The following is a 19,817-nucleotide window of genomic DNA, read 5'->3' as shown; positions in this document are numbered from 1 at the left end:
GGAGTTATGTAACATAGTATATAGAGCTTTCACATGGGAGACTGCTCTTGATTTCCCAAGTGAAAGTGATAGTTCCAAGATTCTCCTTTAGCCATGATCATTTTACAACCGTAAAGGTGTGTTTACTATGGCATCCATAGTCCTCTAAACCTATAGAAGTGCTTATTTTAACCTATCAAATGATCTGCTTTTGTAGTGCCCAAATCAGATTGAAACACTGACTAGACGACATGTCACGTGTTGATTGTCAGGGTTGTAGGTTTTCAGGATCCAACATGCAGATGTACAAAGCATATTTTCATTTAAATAAAAAAACAATTCAGTTGTCTGGTAGTCAGGTTGGCAGCTATCAGGCAGGAAGGCAAACATAAAGTCCAAAACCACGAATGAACTAGTAGGTTTAAGATACGAGGGATCACTGGGGAGCTGAACAGAAGAACGAGGATAAGAAGAAGAGACGAACAAAACTGAGGAGAACTAAACTAAAACAGAAGCACAAGGCTTAACTGAGACAGTCTGCAGCACAAGCAAAAGCCGGAGACAGACGAACCGTCACAGACGACTCTGAGCACAGGGACTTAATACACGAGGCAGGCAGGAATAATTGGGAACAGACGAAAGACATTAGGGCGGGGCCGACAAGCACAGAAATGAGACAAAGACAGGAAGTAAAACAGGAAATAAGTTCAAAACAATGATTTTAAAACATCCAAAAGTGTATTTTTAGTGTCTGTAAGTTTCTAATAGAGGAAGATCATACATTTGTGACTGTGACAGTAAAGGCTTGATATGCTGCTGCTGCTACCTAAGGATAAATGACTGATATGGTCCATAGGATGGAGGACCTGCTGAAGTGTTTGTGAAATGTCATCAGAACAAAAAGTGATGTAACAGCGGAAACACAGACATGATACAAATGTATAAATTATAATTTCCCAATATCTATTTACCAAAAGAGGGTTTTCAAATTATGACATTGTTCAATTGAAAAATGTACAGTCGATTGTATTGGTGCTGAAGGGGACGTTGGAGAATAATGTGTTTTTCTAAGAAGTGGATCCAATTGTACTACATTGGCTGGATGGATTAATGGATGGCATCAATTAAATTGTATTAGTATAGGGCTGAATCATAATGTACTCTCAAGGCCCTTTACAGAGAAGGTCATCAGGCCCAGTATGGTATATATCTACATCGGATCAAAAAGTGTAAGGGAATAATTAAAACTGTGTACAATGTGTCACAGTACATGGCCACTCTAATTAATAATTTAATAAATCATGGGGAGTGAAAGAGTTGTTTTCATCTTTTGCCTGGCGGGCCACTGAAAATATAACAGGCCAGTACGACTCATAATCTACTGGCCAAAGGGGCCATTGGGGAAAACCGTTACTTTCCACATTGATGTCTGCTCTAATAGTAACCTATCTCAATGCCACTGGGATGCTTTGATCTAGACAACCATCAGACATGCTGTGGTATTACCCCCTTTTAAAAAGTTATGTTCTGAGTAAACATGGGGATATAAAAAAAAAAACCCAATTGGCCCCAAGTTCTCCTCTTCTTCCGTTGCTGAAACTTTAAGTACCTTTGCTCCTGAAGAGCTTGAAGATCCCTGGCATCCATTGCATTTTTCATAATATTCTTCCAAGTGCTCTGTTTTACCCATATTGATTTTGTCCTTTGTGATACTCGAGGTAATATTTCTGGCCCTCAGTAGCTCATAAAGTCACCCATGTGTTATTGCCTTAAAGGGATATTTGGCAAAAAAAGAAGTGCATTGTGTCAAAAATTCCCCTAATAAGCTCCCTCTCTCTCCCTCTCTCTCCCTCTCTCTCCCTCGAGCGCAGTAATATTAAAGTGCGCACTTGACATTTTCAGTCATTTCCAGTCAACACGAACTGTCACACTGTGGATAAAGTTTTAACTGATCATATTATTTGCCCTTTATCTATCGTAATAAGTTAGCTGGAGGAGATGACTGCCATTAGGAGGGAAAGAGGGCCAGTGACACGTAATCAAAAGCATCCAAGACAAGGGAGGATAAAAGGAAAGCAGAGGGATGATGACTAATAGAGAGGGTGAGGAGGTAGAAAGTGAAAAGAGAGGTGTAAATAAAGTGAGAGTGAAGAAGGTTTTAAATACAGAGAGGTTGTGAGATCATGTGGAGAGAGAGGTCGCGAAGATATAGAAAGAGAGAGAGAGAGAGTTAAAGGGTTGAAAGATAATGTGGGAAAGGAACAGATAGTGAGGAAGTGCAAGAGCCAAGAAGGAGGAAGAGACACCGAAAATACCACGGGAGAGAGGGAGAGAGAGGGACAGAGAGGAGGAGGACCTCAGATGACTGATCTGCCTGTTAATTAGAAAAGAGAGCTAGAACACACTGTGTTACACACAGGTACACACATACACACACACACACACGGACATAGACACACATTCATGGCAATTCATCCCAGAGACCTGCTTCTAATTAACAGTTAGGTCTCAGTAGGGATGCAGGGAGACTCGTGGGTTTGAATCCCAGGAGGAAGATCACACCACTGAACACCGCACAACAGAGCTATAGTATAAGAATTTTTAACCTCTGCCTGTGTGTTTGTGCCTAACACTCTGTTCATCCTGTTTGCTGTGTTCAGATTTCTCTCTTTCTGTCTTTCTTTCTCTGAATTCATCTTCCTTTCTAATTACTGATATAAAAAGGACATTAATTACTGCTATGTTGTTTGATGTGACAAAAATTCACCCACTGCTCGACCGCCCCTGATATTTATCAACGCATTGCAATTTCAGATCATCAGTATCTGTTGATATGTCCCTGTGTTTCTTTTAGGCGTCTTAAACACACTTTAATTACTGCTGCACAATTCAAAGGGGAATCCTACATCCACGTCTTGAGCATCTTTTTACACATATCATTTTTTTCTATTAAATTTTTTTCAAACCACACGTTAGAAATTATTATAAATCTTTAAAGGTGAGTTTATTTGTGTTGAAGCTTTTAAAGGCCTTGTGTTGCTTGTGCCAGGGTCACACGGAACAATATCAGTCCGATGAAAGCCCCACCTGGAAATTGTAGGGTGTCAGGGGGCTTCAAAAATGATCGATGGGCATTGGGCGCTACAATCATCATTTTAATCTCGTGTGGTAACAACCGACGCTGCGGCGGGAACGCCTCACAACATCCTAACACAAAGGCTATCGTATTGGATTTCTGTTGTTCTCTGTTCGACCAGTAGAAGCAGAGCTGACAGCCCTTCTGCTGGAAGAGAGGGGGCCACCGACAAATGGAGGATTGAGAAGCAAAATAGGAATTAAGTTGTCAGTGTTATACGGCGGAACAGCTGATGCATTTTTTTAGGGCAGACGGTATCATACACTGTGCTTTGGATGCCATGTTTGTTTCTTTCAAGTATTTTCCCAAGAAGTGAGTCCCAAGCGTTTCCTTCCAGTGACATCATGATCACAGAATCTGAAACCGTCACTGTTTTATAGACAAAATGATACTGTGGTCTGAGCCTCACATTAAACTGTGTGGTAATGTTTGACACGGCAGGTTGCTTAGACTTTGTGTACATTGTGTATATTTAGTTTTACTTAGTATCTGAGCTGTCAGTTTGATAATCGAATGAAACTGCCGGATGAACCAATATTCACATCACTGCTCTGTTCTATTCGATTCTGTCCTTTTTCTATATTAACATGACAAGTAGGTCAAAACAGTTTGATGGTTCTTTCACTACTGAACAATTAACTGCACCAAACAACGAGAGCAAAATAACACACTCAGCTTTTCTATTAGAATATATGAAAATAAAACAAGATATATATTTCAGAGAAGCTTTGCAAGTGAACTAAATCCTCGTCGTCCTTCTGTCTCAGCAGACAAAGGAGTCTGTGATCAGTGTGCAGTTCAGTGGCGGCGCCGGTTCTGGAGCAGCAGTCTGTGTTACAGTGTGTGCAGGTGTAGTCCACCCCTAACACTGTGGGTGCTAATTGTGCCTTCTGTCGTCTGCACCCTCTCCTCCCACAGCTCCTCCACCGAGCTAATTGTGGAAATAATATCCGTCTCACTCTCCCTCCATCTCTGCCGGCTCGTCCTGGAAAGAGTAGCCAGTGTTGTGAAGGCTGAGGGGTTCCTGCATTCAGACATATACACACTCACACACACACACACAAACACACACACACGCACACACACTATAATCCAATGTGACAGGGAGCCTACAGTACGTGTCTGACCACAGGGACTGCCTGTCAGTCAAACGCACACACGGAGCTCAAGGCAAACAGCGCCACAGCGGTGAGGTGTGTGACATTGTCCATTGGACGCTTGCTGTGTCAGTGTCCGTGTGTGTACGCGCACACACTCGGGTGTGTATGCTTGCTGTCGGCCTCTCCGACTGTGGAGCAATAAACCCAACAGGGTATTGTCAGTAAACACGTGGGCAGTGAAAGCGTTTGCATCATTGCTCTGCCACTCACACAGTTATTTATTTAGTCACTCAACCGGTCAGGGAGGAAATGAATGAAGTGATTTTAACACATCAAAAACAGAAACATATAAATCACAGTGATGTTTCAATGTTACTGTGGAGCCTGCGCATTGGAAAATACCAGAAATCTGACATAACCACCTACGGATTCAAAAATATCTTACAGTGGTTTAAATTTAGTGCTTTACAAAGCGGGATCAGGACTGTGTTAAATTATATATGCATACATTTCTATCATTTTGAGTACTATGGCAGAGGTTTCTAGGCCCTGGAGAGGAATCATTTCCAAGAAAATATGTCGATCTAAGAGTTATAATTTCTGTAAATTGACATCTTACATCGTTTGACACTAATTGACTCCGACAGAAGAAGATGCCCATGACTCTGCCCAAAATACTCATTATGGTTAAGGTTTTTTTTTCAACCAGAGGAACAGCCATTTAAGAGCAAAACTTTTATCAATAAAAGAGATCCTGGAACCATTGCAGTGTCTAATAGGACTTGCAAAAGCTCAGTAGTTAAAATGTGCCCAACCAGTAGCTTTTAATATGAGTAAAGTCAAAACTCTGAAAATGTACGTATGTAGTTTAAAATGACGTGTACTGTATTGTTTGATTTTACACACTGACAATACTGAACTAACAATTTCTTACAGCTGGCTGCTGACTCCAGCTCATAACACCAGTTATTGTTGTAGCGGTTATTGGGATGTGAAGTTTCTCTTAAAGCAGATTGCACAAAATACACATTACACTTTACAAGGTGCAGTTCCAGTAGCGCCGTGGCAATGGCAGAGATGTCATTCCCCCTATTGTAAGTCAAAATTAGTTAAAAGCCATTATTTTAAGACTTTAGTTCAAAACTTTTAAAATGTTTCCTTTTGTTACTTTACGTATGCTCTGAACTTCTCCCACCTGAGCCGAGGCTTCCTCGCTGGAGGAGCTCAGACCTTCTGACTGTTTCAGTCCGTGTCCAGGGTAATGAGTGTAAAGACCGAGGGTGAACGGTTTCACGGCTTTGCAACATCAGCCCGGGGATCTCAGGCAGCGCTGAATCCCAGATGAGCAGGTCAGCACCTCGCCTGGCAGCTCCATCACCATCAGTGCACGGTCGTGTGTGTGAATGAGGCGCATTTCAGAGCTAAACAAACATTTACTTACTTATTTTAAAGGCCGGGAATTCAATGCAATGACCGAAAGAAGGGAAATAGCCTTTGTCACATGCAAGGAGATGAAATGCAGACAGAATGATGGGTTTAACTTACTTCTGCAGATGGGTCTGTGGTCACTCCAGGCAGCCAGGGTGTCAGTGACTCGCTGACAGGTGATACTTTTAGATCCTTGCAGTACGTAGCTGTCATCACAGCTGAACTGGACGCTGGAGCCGATTCTAGTTAGGGAGACACATCGGGAACAACACTTGTTAAAAATAGTTATACGGTTTGTTTTGAAGAAACACAGGAGGATTTCTTACTATTTTTTACAAGAGAAGTGGACGCTTCCAGGGAATGATTGTAATTTGGGAATGATGAACAAATTATGTAGTGGCATTAAGATCCTTGCAAAATAAATACTCTAATTAGGATCTATGATTCTTCTCTTTTCTGTTTGTTTTTCCACGTTTCTCTTCCTCTGCTCCTCGCTCGCTCTTCTCCACTCATCATTCCTTCTCTGCCTTTTCCCTCATCACTTGTTCTGATCACTCTTGTTTCCTCATTTCCTCCGACACCCTGCTGTCTAATACGTGCGAGGGACATTCAGCCATCTAAGTGGAAGTCTGCAGGGTGCTTTGTCTGCGAGGCTTAATGTCTCCTTCTCGCTGAGACACACTGCAGTCGACCACCTGGCCAAACATTCACCATGTCGGGTTCTGGATGCTGGCTGGCCCCACCCTGTTGTTAAAACACTGCAGAGCTCTACAGCCGGGCCAAATCTCTCTGTTAGTGCCTTTGTCACGGAGACTTTACAGTCCCTGCCACTTTGGCGATGCTGATGACATCGAGTCCAGCCGCACACTGTTAAACTTTGTTGTTATTGCTGTTTTCTCCGGAAACCACCCAAACCTTTCCATCACAGTTGTGTGTCTGTGGTTGTTTGTGGATCACAACTGCCGCGATTAATGATGTAACAGAGCATCTTGCACATCTGCAGTGAAACTCTGAAGTGTTCTCCCGTCTACATTTCCTCTCCATTTCTCCTTTCTTACTTCAGCACACATGTAGATAATGACCTCTCACTAACTCAGACAATTCCACTGATGGTCCTGCAGAGTGTGTGTCAGTCAGAGTTGTAGAAACTGGAGATTGAAAGATGATTTTAATATTTTAGTTGTTTAATAATAATAATTTAAATACATTTTTTGGCTTAAAGTAGGTGCAGTAAGTGGTAAAAATCCCTTCAAGATAAGTGAAACATAAGAACAATTTAGCTTCCATTAATGCTAATGCTAAGTGGAGGAGTTCAGGGACAAGTGATTTTCATATAATTGCTCATTCCTGATTATATAAAGAGATGTCTCCCTTTCTACTGATTACTTGACAGACACCAACAATTGAATCATTTAATCTCCAAGTCCACAATGTCCTTATTCAACGGCAAAGATCCCACTTGTGAAAGAGTCTTTGTGCTCCTACATTAATACGGCCCCTTGAAAACCCGACAGTGCGTCTGGACAGGAGAGCCACTGCGGATGTTTTAAACAAAGATATGAGCAGAAAATGATAAGTCATATCTGCAGTTTTAAACCTGCAGTTCTGAACTGAAATTCTCAAACCAAACCGCACCACTTGCTGACAAATTAAGTAATGACGGCAGCAGTTTAGAAGCACAGATGTAGAGAGGTACGCGCAAGGCAGAGAAAGTAATAGCTGCTGCAATTTCAGAAATTGTGCCACCTGTGGTGAACAGTTCCCCGTTTGGAGAATTTGAAGGACTGCAAATGTGAAGTCGTGAGTTTTCGTCAGTAATATGTGACGTTTTACAGCTAAAGCCTGCCCTGTAAAAGCAAGCCCCCAACTGAACAGGAATTATCTATGATAATAGAGACACAACACAACACTTCAGTCCCCATGAAAACGATGGAGAGCTCTGGCAAGGATGTTCCAGGCTCTGTGCAGAACAGAGGCGGACTGGCACTAACTCACAGTGGGATGCCCAAGAGTGAAGAAGAGAGCAGAAGTAAAACACCCTGCATGTGAATAATGTATAATCTGAACTGGGCCCTGAAGTCAAAATGTCCACAACCTCAAACTAAACTGGACAAACAGTCTGAGGAGTCATGAGCACTAAATCGGGGTGGGGGTAGGGGGCTCAACTTTATTCTGTGCCATTTGAATCACATTTATTTGATTCGCCCAATCAGTATTTCCTGATTCAGGATAGATGGATCAGACTCAGGTCCCGGTGGAAAAATAGGTTTAGTTTTTGGAGCTGCCTTCAGGTGCAGTCAGAAAACCCAAACACTAAACAGAGGACAGTTTGTCCATTTACTAAAGTGGCACTGGATTGTGTGTGGCACATGTAGAACAGACATAATTAAATAATGACATATATTATTATTGTTTTTTTCCTATTGTAAAACGTTCTTTAATACTCTGAAAAACTCTCAACACTTTGTGAAAAGGTGCCCACCCCAAATGTCTACTTGCCTCCCCAATCTGAGCAGTGTAGATCTGGAGTCTGGTCTAAATGAAGCTTTCTTGTCTCTGACTGCTCTTATTGTCATTCATAGACAAGTATTTTGTAAAGTCAAACTCATCTAGATGAAAACAGGTTAGGTGTTTTCACAATGTGACTCCGCCCACTGGGGGGTCGCTCTGACCTGACTCCTAAATATACCAAGCTGCTCTCACACAACGTCAGCAAAGCACGACTCGAGCAACCATCCCTCAAATCACCAAATGATTCAGGGACTTGTGCCATGTTGGGAAATACCTGCAGTCTGGTTTCTTAATGATCAGTGTTCTGATGTTAAGTGGCTCAGAGCAGGTGAGTTTTGGGATAACGTTTAGAAAACAAAACTTACTGGAAGGAAGAGCCCATCCTCTTGCCATATTCTGGAACTCCGGGATCTGGACAAACATCCCCAGCAAGGCCACTTTGACTTACTGGGGAAAAAAAGGAAACACATTGTGAGATATCCTGTGGTTATTTCAGCACATCCTGTAATTGTTGGAGGCATCATCGTATTCGGCTGACAGGTCAATCATTAAACGTTTATCAGTAAAATGAGCCCAGCAGGGGGGACATCACTCTTGTTACCCTGACCACAGGCATGTGGGTATTTAAAAAAATGTGATGACAGCTAAGAGGTTCAGCTAAACTTGGATACTGCCCCCCCCCCCCCCCTTACTGGTGTTGTTGATTAACAAAATGAGACTCGCTCTCAGCCTTTGGATGTTGAAATCATTGTTCAGATCTATTCTTGGTTGATTCAGGAGCATGGTTGAGGAATACACAGGCCCCAATATGAAAATACGGCCTTTTACTCTAGTATTTTATTTGACTGACAGCTGGATTAATAATAATACATTCGAATCACAAGGTTTTCCACAAAAAGGCAGCAATGAACATCTGCACCAATGTCATCCTGATCATCCTTTTGCAATTTGTCTATCTATAAAGTCCATTCTCCCAAACTCTATGTATCCACCATTTTTTTCTCACTGATGTGCCAAACGAAAACAGGCTCTTTATCTTCACCCACAAAGGGAAGAACTGAGGGAGAAGTAATTTGATCTAACAGCACACAGACAAAATCCTGGAAACTAAACACAACTTTCAGCATCTTTTTTTTATTTTTTTCGCAGCACATTAGATCTTTTATAGCAGGAAAAGTAATTTGACAAACTTTTCATTTTATTCAAGCGTCCACACCGGATAGTAGTGTGACTCAGTTTTTTAAACAAACACAAAGACGCTTACATTACAACACAGCCAATAGTTCCAGAGAGTAGTTCTCGCTTAAGTAAAAGAGCACAGTATTGCAGAGGATTTTCCAGTTGAATAGATTACATGAGCTATAGTTATTTACAAAGAACAAACTATTATACATCAAACCTACTCTATGATGCATATCTATGAAGGATACTCAGAGAGCACATACCTCTGCAGAGGCCTAACAGTCACTTTAAAATATATCAAGCAGTTCATTTACTATCCCACATTTATTTTTAATCAAGAATATCTTTTAAGGAAGAGAACATAAATTCCTTGAATCCGAAACCTGATCCGTATCCATACCAACATGAACTTGTTTTTTCCCAGTCCCATAACACGTCCTCCCACCAAGATTGGTGGTAATATATCCTATAGTTTTTGACTAACACTGATAAATAACACACAAAGAAACATATGAAAACACAACCTCCTGGTGAAGAACACTTTAAACCCAATTATATAAAAAAATATTGCATTCTCTTTCTCACAGTTTGACTCTGCAAAATGTTGATTAATAATTTTAATCAGCATCTATTGCAAACATGTGCAGAATTTTTGTGCAAAACGAAATGAAAATTAATTAAAACCTGTAAAAAGTAATCGTGGAAGAGATATGATAATTTGCATAAAATTATAACGGGGAAACAACTGTTGTGGCGGAAATAAAAACAAACACCCGCAGAGATTTAGTTGTAGAAGCCACTTTTCACTTTTCAGCCTCCCATTCCCTCCTGTTTCTCTCATCTATCTGCATCATCTGCACTGTTCCTTAAAAAAACTCAAAAGCTTTGAAATGAAAAAAGAAAGAAAGTGCTTCTGTCCAGCTCATATTCTGGATCCTGCATTGGTTTCATACTTGGTTGTGGCTGGAAGCCTCTGCTTCATGCCTGAGACATAATGTAAATGTAAATGAGAAGAGAAAATGACATGCACCGGTCCACACTGGGTCGGTCATAATGGAAATCTGCGGCTGAATAATGATGGATAGCAAAGGAAAAATATAGAAAAGGGAATGGAGTGAGCGGATAAATATACAAGAAAGAAAATGAGAAAATAAATAAATAAAAACTATAAGATAATAAAATAAACAAAAACCAGGAGGCTTATAGATTCCGACCAAGAGAGAGAGAGAAAATCAGACTGATTAACACCTCTCTTTCTTCCTGTCCATCTCTCTCTCCTCTCTTCCTCGTCTGCTTCTCCTCTCTCTCATTCCGTCTCCTTTAGTTCTGTCCTCCCCTGTTTGCTCTCAAAGCTTTTCCTCTCTCACATGCATTAGCTGCAATTTACAAAGACAAGCCGAAGTTTTGTGCATCCTGGCATAAAAGACGGATGAGTGATTTGCCGCGTTTGTGTGACGGTGTTCTGTGTGTGCTGAGGGTTTGTGAGTAAGTACACACACACACACACACACACTCTGAAGACATGTTTGTGCGAGATGTGATGCAAACAGAACCAGCTGTCTTTCTGCTTTGCTGTGTTTTTGATGTTCTGTCCAAAAATCAGCACACAAACAGGCTGTAAAACACACTTCCTCTGTAGCGCGCTCTCATCCCCTTTCTCTCTTACTCGTGTTCAAATGATTTGCATTGGCATCAAACATAAAGGTTCGAATTTTCCTGAAACAAATCCAGCTCATGCAAACAACATGAGATTGTTCTAAGAAAAAGAGCTGCCAAATATCACTGCTGGGCTGATGTCAAAAATCCTCAAGCCGACTTAATCCCATATTTGCACTTAAAAGACCATTCAACATTTAAACATAAGGTTATGATGCAAACAAGTCATTTCCATATCATCAAAGTGTTCCCAGCAAACCTTTCATCTCCAAAAAGTCAACTTTTTTTTAGGAATCTGTAAAAAGTGATTCATTTTCTTGCTGGTGCTTGTTTCTGATATCTGTAATGGAGTCCACTTCACGTCAGTCACCCTGAGGTTAGAGTTTCAACTCACGACAAAGGGTAGGTAAAGACTATTCAACATGGGAATGAGGAGAGAGGCGATGTCTCGGTCATAGCAGTGGAAAGTGACTGAGTTCAATAAATCAAGTAGTGGAATTATGTCTGAGTCTTTCTGTGGTTGCATGTTCTCTCTAGCCGTTTTGCTAGACATGACCTCCAGGTGAAATCCGGACAATTGGCTACGGAGTTTACCCGCAGTCTGTCTTCCACACATGCCCAGCACAGTGGGAGGTTCTCTGCACAGACGCGTTAACAACTGCATCAAATCCTATGCCGTATTCAGGCCAGAGCTGGAGCAGCCGACTGCAGCAGACAGAGGCAGGAAGTGATGTATTAACTCCACTGTCGAGTTCATGTGACCATGTTTACATCAGCCCGTCACCGTCGTCGGCTCTTATCACCACAAACTCTCCTGACATCTTCGTTTCTGACTTTGTTTTCCTTTTTGCGTCTTTGGCATTTTAATAGCCCCCCTCCCCACTCGCTCTCAGTTAATCCAGCGGGGGGATCCCCTGCTGTGTTCACACATCTACTTCTCCTGGATAAAAGCCAGGCAAATAAAGTCTGCAGATACTATGGAGCGTCTCACTCGGACATTTGCCCTTCGTACATTACCCTCCTCCGGAGTCCAGTGCAAGTCCGAAAGCAGCTTCTGTGTCTGTGGGACTTTTCTCCAGGTTCAACCGTTTCTTCCCACAGTCCAAAGACACGCAGATTGGAGTCAGGTTAATGAGAGACCCCGAAGGTGTGAATGTGAATTCCTGGCATTTGTCTGAATGGTAACAGTCAGAGGTCACTCCCGGGTCAAATAACTCTTTTGCTGCCTCTGTGATGTTGAACACGACTTATTGGAAAAAATGTAAAACTGAATGATGGACTCTTCTTCTGGCAATCGAAGAAGAGTCCATTGCATATTTTTTTTTAAGTTTTACCCAAAATCTGCTTACATCAGCTAATTTTGCCGCATGTCGATGACCCCACCTCTCGCCCACTCTCTGCTGGGAGTGGCTACAGCTCCCCCAGTGATCCTCAAAATGATGAATGGATGGATGGATGTTCTTCTCTTGTTGCATTGAAACATATAAGTGCTGATCAGCCATAACAGCAGAACGAGAAGATGATCTACAGTATATATGCTTCACTCCCTATTTACCTGCTAGAACCTGAGGCTGGTCATACGTCATTGGAATTTTCAACATGTCGTTAGCAAATCAGAACATGTAGTGAGCAAAATGACATGGAGATCTAATAGAACCCTCTGGGAGTTATTAGCTTTTGCGTGAAATTGAAATGGTGAAACAACTGTTGTGGAGGAAATGAACCCGGGCACGTGTAGAGAATTACTGAAGAGTGCTCCTGTGACATCTAATGCACTTTGAAATGACACTGTCAGCTTGGCTTTACTGTAGCTAAATGTTTATCATTAAGGTGATCATATACAATGATGCTGGAGTGGATCGCCTGATGTAAAGAGGTGTGTTGGTCTCCTGTTGTGCTCACCTTGTTTTAAACATGAGGGGAGAAGAACGTTAGAAACACATCTCAATGAAACACAGTGTAGTTAACACCACCGCTGCTCCACCTCAGCCGCCTGCAGCATGAGATGCTACGCAAGCTTTAATGCACCACTAATAATCATAGTAGGTGGATTTTTACAGAATAAAAAGAACATTGCATTTTAATTTCAATATCTATTGTTGTGTACTTGTAACAGTACCACAGGAGTGTATCAGTTTGTAAAGTTTGATGTCTCCTTTTAAATCGTAAAAAGGCAATTTCAATGTTTATCTGTTTTGTTTGATTAATGGACCAACTCTGTACATCTGTTTGTTTAAAATGATTGCATGAATACAGCATGAAATAAGAAGTGTCTATTAATAACTCAGCATATTAAAGTTGAGAAAAATTTATTCAAGTAAAAACAGCTCAGCTAGTAGGAGAACTCATCTAATATCTAAGCCAGTGTTGGTAATTTGTTTGTTCAAACTTCTGTCCCAGAACTTCATGGTTCTACAGTAACTATATAATCCAGTTGTCTTTAGCATTAGCAGATTTACAATTTAAACATTATAAATCCCAACATTCACAGACATGGATATATTATAAAAAAAATGGATTTGCAATTGTGGGAAAACAATGTTTCCCTTTTCTTAGTGTACAACCTGTATGTCTTAAACAGTGTGTGTATGACAGTATAGAACTAGTAGTGACATCATTGCTGCCAGGAGGCTTATAGCAAAACTACATTTGAAGAGTTTTAAATTAAAAGAGTTACAAGTTTAACTCTTTTAACTGTGCAATATTAATTTTAATCAAGTTAAATGTACATATTATTTTTCCAAAATTTGTATTTATCAGTCTACATAGATGAAGACATATCCCAGTATTGATTGGATACAACTTTAATAAAATATTCAAAACAAGGTGAATCTCATGTAACAGTGACGTATGGGTTATTTACTTGCAGGTTGTTTTGTGTCTTTCCTTCTGTTAGTTTTGTTTTGGTTCTTGTAGAAGACTGTTCTTGAAGTTCCCAAGAGAAGGAGTTACAAACCACTGGCTCAGGGAATTGGAGGAAAGTGGTAAACCGCTGGCTTAGAGAGCAACGTGAAGACGGATAAACACAGAGGACATTTGCATTTAGAATGCAAAGCCATGTGGCACAAAAGTTTAGTTTTCATAACAGCTGACAGATTAGCCATTAAAAAAACAGAAACTGTGGTCAATGAGACAATGTAAGGGAAGGTGGGAGGAGAGACGCAGAGGCACGGAGAGCGTAGGGGAGTATGTTTGTTTGCTTGTGCCTGTGTGTGTGAGTGTGTGAGTGTGTGAGTGTGTGAGTGTAAACATGTGTGATCAGCTGATGTGTTTCATGTAAGAGCTTTTGAGGTGCTGTTCAGATTCATGCTGGATGAGGAGAGACATGTGTGGAGTGCAGTGTGTTGACATGCTCTGTTCCGCTCTCCTCTTCTCGCCACCTTTTATCCACTCTGTCCTCTCTCTCTCTCTCTTTCTATCTCTCTCTCTTTCTCTCTTCCTCTCTCTCTCTCCCTCTCTCTCTCTCTCTCTCTCTCTCCCTCTCTCTCTCCCTCCCTCTCTCTCCCTCCCTCTCCCTCTCTCCTCCAACTTCTCAAACGGGTCAACCAAGCCGAGAGCCGAAGTCCACAGCCGCGTATCCCTGCCTCGTTCTGCTGAACCCACAAGACTCTCCGCATGAACAAGAAAACGGCTTGAGGCTGAGCCGGGCCCATGTGTGATGTGATGAAACACATTATATCGAATTATTCTGATGGTATGGTGGAATGCATCACCGTGCGTTTTTTTTCCCCACAAAACTATTTAGCCGTGCTACTGAAGCGTCTTGTAATTTTAACTTTCAAGTGGTGGGATCACTTTCGTTTAAGGGGAGCGCGGCCTCGCACCACCTTTCCCCGGCAGTCCTGAAGAAAACACTGATTATAAATCACACTTTCACAATGATGATTCATTGCAGATCCTGGTCGTTGTCTTGCGAGGAAAACTCCTTAATCACAATCTTTCAGCCTCTGTGTATTATGACCTATAACCCTAACCCCTCAGCGGCAAGCTACTGTTGGTGCGGAGAGAGGGAAACTACCAAAAAATGGGTTTCTACTATTCGAACCATTTACATTTACGTTCTACTTCATATGAATGGACCGTGACGTTTTTTGCCTGTATACATTCTATATACATCTGTCTTCAGTATCACATACTGCAGGATTTAATCAATAGTCAATTTGAATTAGAATTATTCATAAACAGTCTCGAACTGAATTAAACGTATTCTCATGTGTGTCTGTCTATTAGTCTGTGCTTTAATATAGGCTGGAGGCTGTTGCAGATAGTCCTTTAGATTATGATTCATAAGCACACCATTCTCCAGACAGGTAAAACTCATTATCATAAGTCTCTACTTCTCTGTAATGATTGTATATTACATAAAGACTGCACATGCTCTGCCATACAGCTATAATATCAACAGTGGGAGTCATACAGTGCACAGAAATGTTGCTGAGAGACTGATTTGGGGCTAAAGTGGACGATGGCTTTGCTTTTCTTTAATGTTTTAATGATCCTGGTTAACATCCTGATGGCCTCACTGTACTGTGTTAGAATAATCTCCCTGAACCCTCAATCCAGAGCCCACATTTACTCAGTTTTGGTCACCAAAAAAAAAAAAAGGCTGGCATGTTTTTAATGAGCAGTGGTCCCGTGGTGAGAGCGTAAATTTCTCATTTAGGTCCGGAGTTTAAAGAGATTAAGGGATCCCTGGACAACACGGTTAACAGTCATTATCATCATTCTTTAGCTCCACATAATGATTACAGATAACAAAGCTAGTTCTGTACAGTGCAGCACTAATTTCACAAGGGGGATCGGCACTTTTGAGAGTCTTTAAGCCCATGTGCAAAAACCACTGGTGATTATTGTACTTAAACATCATGATAAAATGCGGAGCCCCTGAGGCAAAGGTGTAATACAAGTCATAATTGAACGACTGCAGAAGGCTTTACTGCTTGCAGAGTCAGGCTCAGCTTTTCTTTTAAGTTCATTTGAAGTCAGTCCCAAAAGTATAAGACTCTTAGAGACCCCAGATCCTACTGTAATGTTTATGGTACAACCATACAATAATCACATTGCTAAGGATGTAACATCATTTAGCTTTAAAACATTTACATGTCAGCCTGAGACAAACCCTTGCAGATGGTTACTGCATTCGATTTGGACTCCGCAGGCCATCTAAAAGGTGATTCTCCCATGTGGAAACCATTTTGTATATGAATGTGTTTGTGCTCATGTGTAAATCTTAATGCATTCATGGGAAGGGTAAGCAGGTGGAAGCCAAGAAAGAGTGTGTGTGGGATCTGAACTCTTCACCGAGCTCCTCTTCCTCCTCACATGTTCATGCATACTCTCAAACATACACAATGCAAATATACTAATTTAAATTTGAAATGCAAGGACAAGAGAAGAGGCACACAGGCACTCTGGAATTATTTTTCCCCCAACATACACACACATGCACACAAAAACACCACACTAATGTTAATTGCACCGGTACACGCTTGGCTGAGCGTGTAAATCGGCAGAATTATTGATGAGGCTTTTATTATGAAATGCTAGGAATGGATGAGGTATAAGCTGGAGCTTCTGGGATAATTAAAAAGCTCCTTCAGATGATCCCAACGCTGATCCAGAAGAATTTCCAAGCTTCAGAGACATATGTCAGCCAGAGATATTTATCGTATTTATCAGTACATTCATTGTTTTATTGCCTCGTAGTCAATGTGGTGTTTAAGTACAATTGGATTCCCATTAGCTGCCACCGAGGTGAGAAACATTTTTCCTGAGGTCCAGATAAAAACACTCTGTGCCCCACACCTCCCATATGGATCACCTGATAAAATACTACACACACAGAGAAAATCCTCCGCAGCTCACGATTTGACTTGAGGAGCTTCACCGCCACAGTTTCCCTTCTAAACTTGACTGATGCGTTCTAATCCCTGTAGCTATCGAGAGATGATTCACCGCATAAGAAGTTATGACAAAGCTGAAGCTGAGTAAATACTCAAATGTGTAAACATAGCCACTAGAGGTTTCTTTTAATTGCCCATGATTCCCAGATTAACCATGAAAACTGACACCTATTGTGCACATTACTTGAAAGCAGGACAACAAACTGATGGTGTGTTCGGTATTAATCATCTTGAGACATTTGCTGAAAAAATTAAATTATATATATAATTAATTGTGTTTTTTTTTACCATGAATCTTGAGACACTTCTCTTCAGATATCACTATAACTGTCACTGTCACTACTACCATCTCAGTCCTGTATAGCAGTTTGAATTAAAATAGAATATGTGTAGCTTTGAAACATTGAAAACCACCCAATGTAAATTGAAATCTGTTTGCTGTCCTACTAAAGACGCATTAATTCCGACTACACCTTCAATACAAATAAATACATGTTGCACTTATATGGCATTTACATGTAGAACTTGTGGCTGTTGTGAAGCAAAGCAAACTAAACTGATGCACTTATTTTAAGCCGTTTTGGATAGAAGTGTCAGCTAAATGAAATCTAATGTAATGAGTTAAGGTAATCAGACAATGCTGTTTACACAACGGTGTCATTGTCAGACTATCGTCTTTTTTGCCTGATCGATGGAGCTAATGAAAGTTACAAGTTGTTGCTGAAATCTTTTTGACCATTTACAGCACATTAACTACGGATGAAAACGTATGTAATGATTATACTTGGTGTCATGCTTAGTATTCTAATGTGAAAAGTACAAGAAGTGGCTTCTGTCATGTCAAAGACTGCATGGAGAAACGCATTACAGCACAAAATCCCATTGAACTGACAGGTGGGACACGTGTGTGTGGTCTGTTTGATATGGGAACATTAATCAAGTCAAGAGCTGAACATGTGATTAGGTGACAGGAGAGTAAAAGGTAAAGAGATATACATTAAAGAAATACATAAACCTTCATAAACCATTGATCATCAATGATGTTCATAGTGGATTGAAGATATTTTTTCTACTGGTTTCCTTTATGTCTCAGAGATGAGCTGCCACTGGTTTACTCATTAGTGTCTCCACCTGATGGAGTCTCGTACTGGAATCTTGGCTGCGCCTCCAAAAGGAATGAATGAGATGCAGTGGGCACGTTTCCAGCTCTGGCCAGCGAGAGTCACCACGCCAACCCTCCAGACACCACTTAGCTTTTGAAAGTGTGGAAAGTTAAAACATAATAAGCAGCTGGAATGGGTAATACAAAAGACTTATCCAGTAGGAAGCACCAGCGACAGCCAGCAGAAAGTGAGTCAGTGTACTGCAGTGGGTCTATTATGGGCTGTAGTCAGATTCTCATCTGCACACGAGTACAGGGTGGTGCAGTGTGTGTGTTTGTTTGTGTGGAGAAATAGGATTTCAAGCTTATTGCAAAGTTAAATTACATAAACTATCACAATAGACACATGCTATTCCCTACTTTTTACATTCAGACATGATGGCTGCACATGGGGTTGACACAGTGACTTGATTACGGAGCAGAAGATCCCGAGCAGGGCTGGTCGGTCATGTTTCCAAATGAACAACAGCACAGTGTCTGAGGGGAGCCCAGACTCTAAACAACACTCCTCTGAGTCTTAACTAAAAATGCACTTTATAAGCTTCACAGCGTGTGCGTTATTAGGTTTTCCACATTCTTGAGTGAAGAAAAACAACTTGAGTTGACACTGTGACACGAGCGTTCATGCGATGAAATAGTACATTTTGCTTCCCTGCTCTTTTTTCTAGACTTGCTTATTGAGAAGTTACCGCAAAAAGATCCACACGGGGGCTTTGTGGGTTGGTTTGCAATGAACGTATTTGTGAAAACAGGTTAGATGTTGACTGTTAGACAAAGAAAAGTGTATTTTGAAAGTGTACTTTTTTTAAAGTGATGTCTATATGACAAACTAACAGCAGCAGTTTACTTACAGACAGCATTTTTGTGACTGGAGTCTTTGCTGGGCATCATCTTCACCCCTCTGGACTTCAGCTCTATTGCTTTCTTTACTGCAGAAAGAAAAATAGAGTCATTTAATTTTAATACATTATTAGACCTTGTTTACTGTACACCTTTTTCCTTGAGCACTTGTTATTATTTTCAGAGTTTCAATCCAGCTTCACACTCCCCCTCCTCTAACAAACCAAGACAAATGCAACAGTGGCAGAGGAAATTAGAACAGGGAACAGCAGAACCGACTAAAAGACAGAAGTGGGGGCAATATGAAAGAGGAGGAGAAGGAGGGAGCAGCATTGAAATTCATCCCATCTCTTCAATCCAAAGTAGAAACATTGCAGAGAATAACAGAAAAAGCTGGGCTACTACCGAACTACATTTTCAATGTGAAACTTCCTCTGTGACTTGGCATAAAAAACACATTTCTCTCTTTCTCAAGAGTGACACAGACGAGTCGAGACAACGGAGTCAGCATTGGGGTTGAATGAAAAAAGGACATGTAGACAGACGGCGGCTGAGAGCCACAGATACAGACACGCCTTGTTTTGTGTTGGAAGCAGCCAATTAAATCTGGGCCGCCACGTGGAAACTAATATGCACCGTAATATACCAATCAAACCATACTACCAGTCAATTATAGACAGGAGAGGACATGCAAGTCCAGTCAGGTGATTTCAGACTGCCGTTCCAAATAAATGCTAATCATAATTACAGCAAATATCGATCGTGAGGTTGAGAAAGTGTACTTGCATCCACCTGCACATTCAACCTATAAACACGATCATGTATTTAGTCAGGTCTGATGTTTTTTTTTATCATTATTTGTATTCCTTTATTCATCCCGTACTTGTTATTACCCAAATCCCCCCCCGTGGGGATCAATA

The 19,817-nt window shown here is 41.1% G+C and overlaps 1 protein-coding gene across 1 annotated transcript in view; it reads right to left on the bottom strand.

The window, feature by feature from the left end:
* The window catches only part of LOC128442454 (CUB and sushi domain-containing protein 1), a 289,198-nt gene that overhangs the window by 153,293 nt on the left and 116,088 nt on the right, over positions 1 to 19,817 (bottom strand). The window contains exons 6-8 of the mRNA XM_053424918.1: positions 18,909 to 18,986; positions 8,520 to 8,601; positions 5,761 to 5,885 (exon numbers count right to left, since the gene is read on the bottom strand). Of these exons, the coding sequence (XP_053280893.1) occupies positions 5,761 to 5,885; positions 8,520 to 8,601; positions 18,909 to 18,986 (285 nt within the window). The remainder of the gene's footprint in view (positions 1 to 5,760; positions 5,886 to 8,519; positions 8,602 to 18,908; positions 18,987 to 19,817) is intronic.

The sequence above is a fragment of the Pleuronectes platessa genome, chromosome 1, assembly GCF_947347685.1.
Source record: "Pleuronectes platessa chromosome 1, fPlePla1.1, whole genome shotgun sequence".
NCBI lineage: Eukaryota > Metazoa > Chordata > Actinopteri > Pleuronectiformes > Pleuronectidae > Pleuronectes > Pleuronectes platessa.
This window is presented reverse-complemented; position numbering and strand designations above follow the sequence as displayed.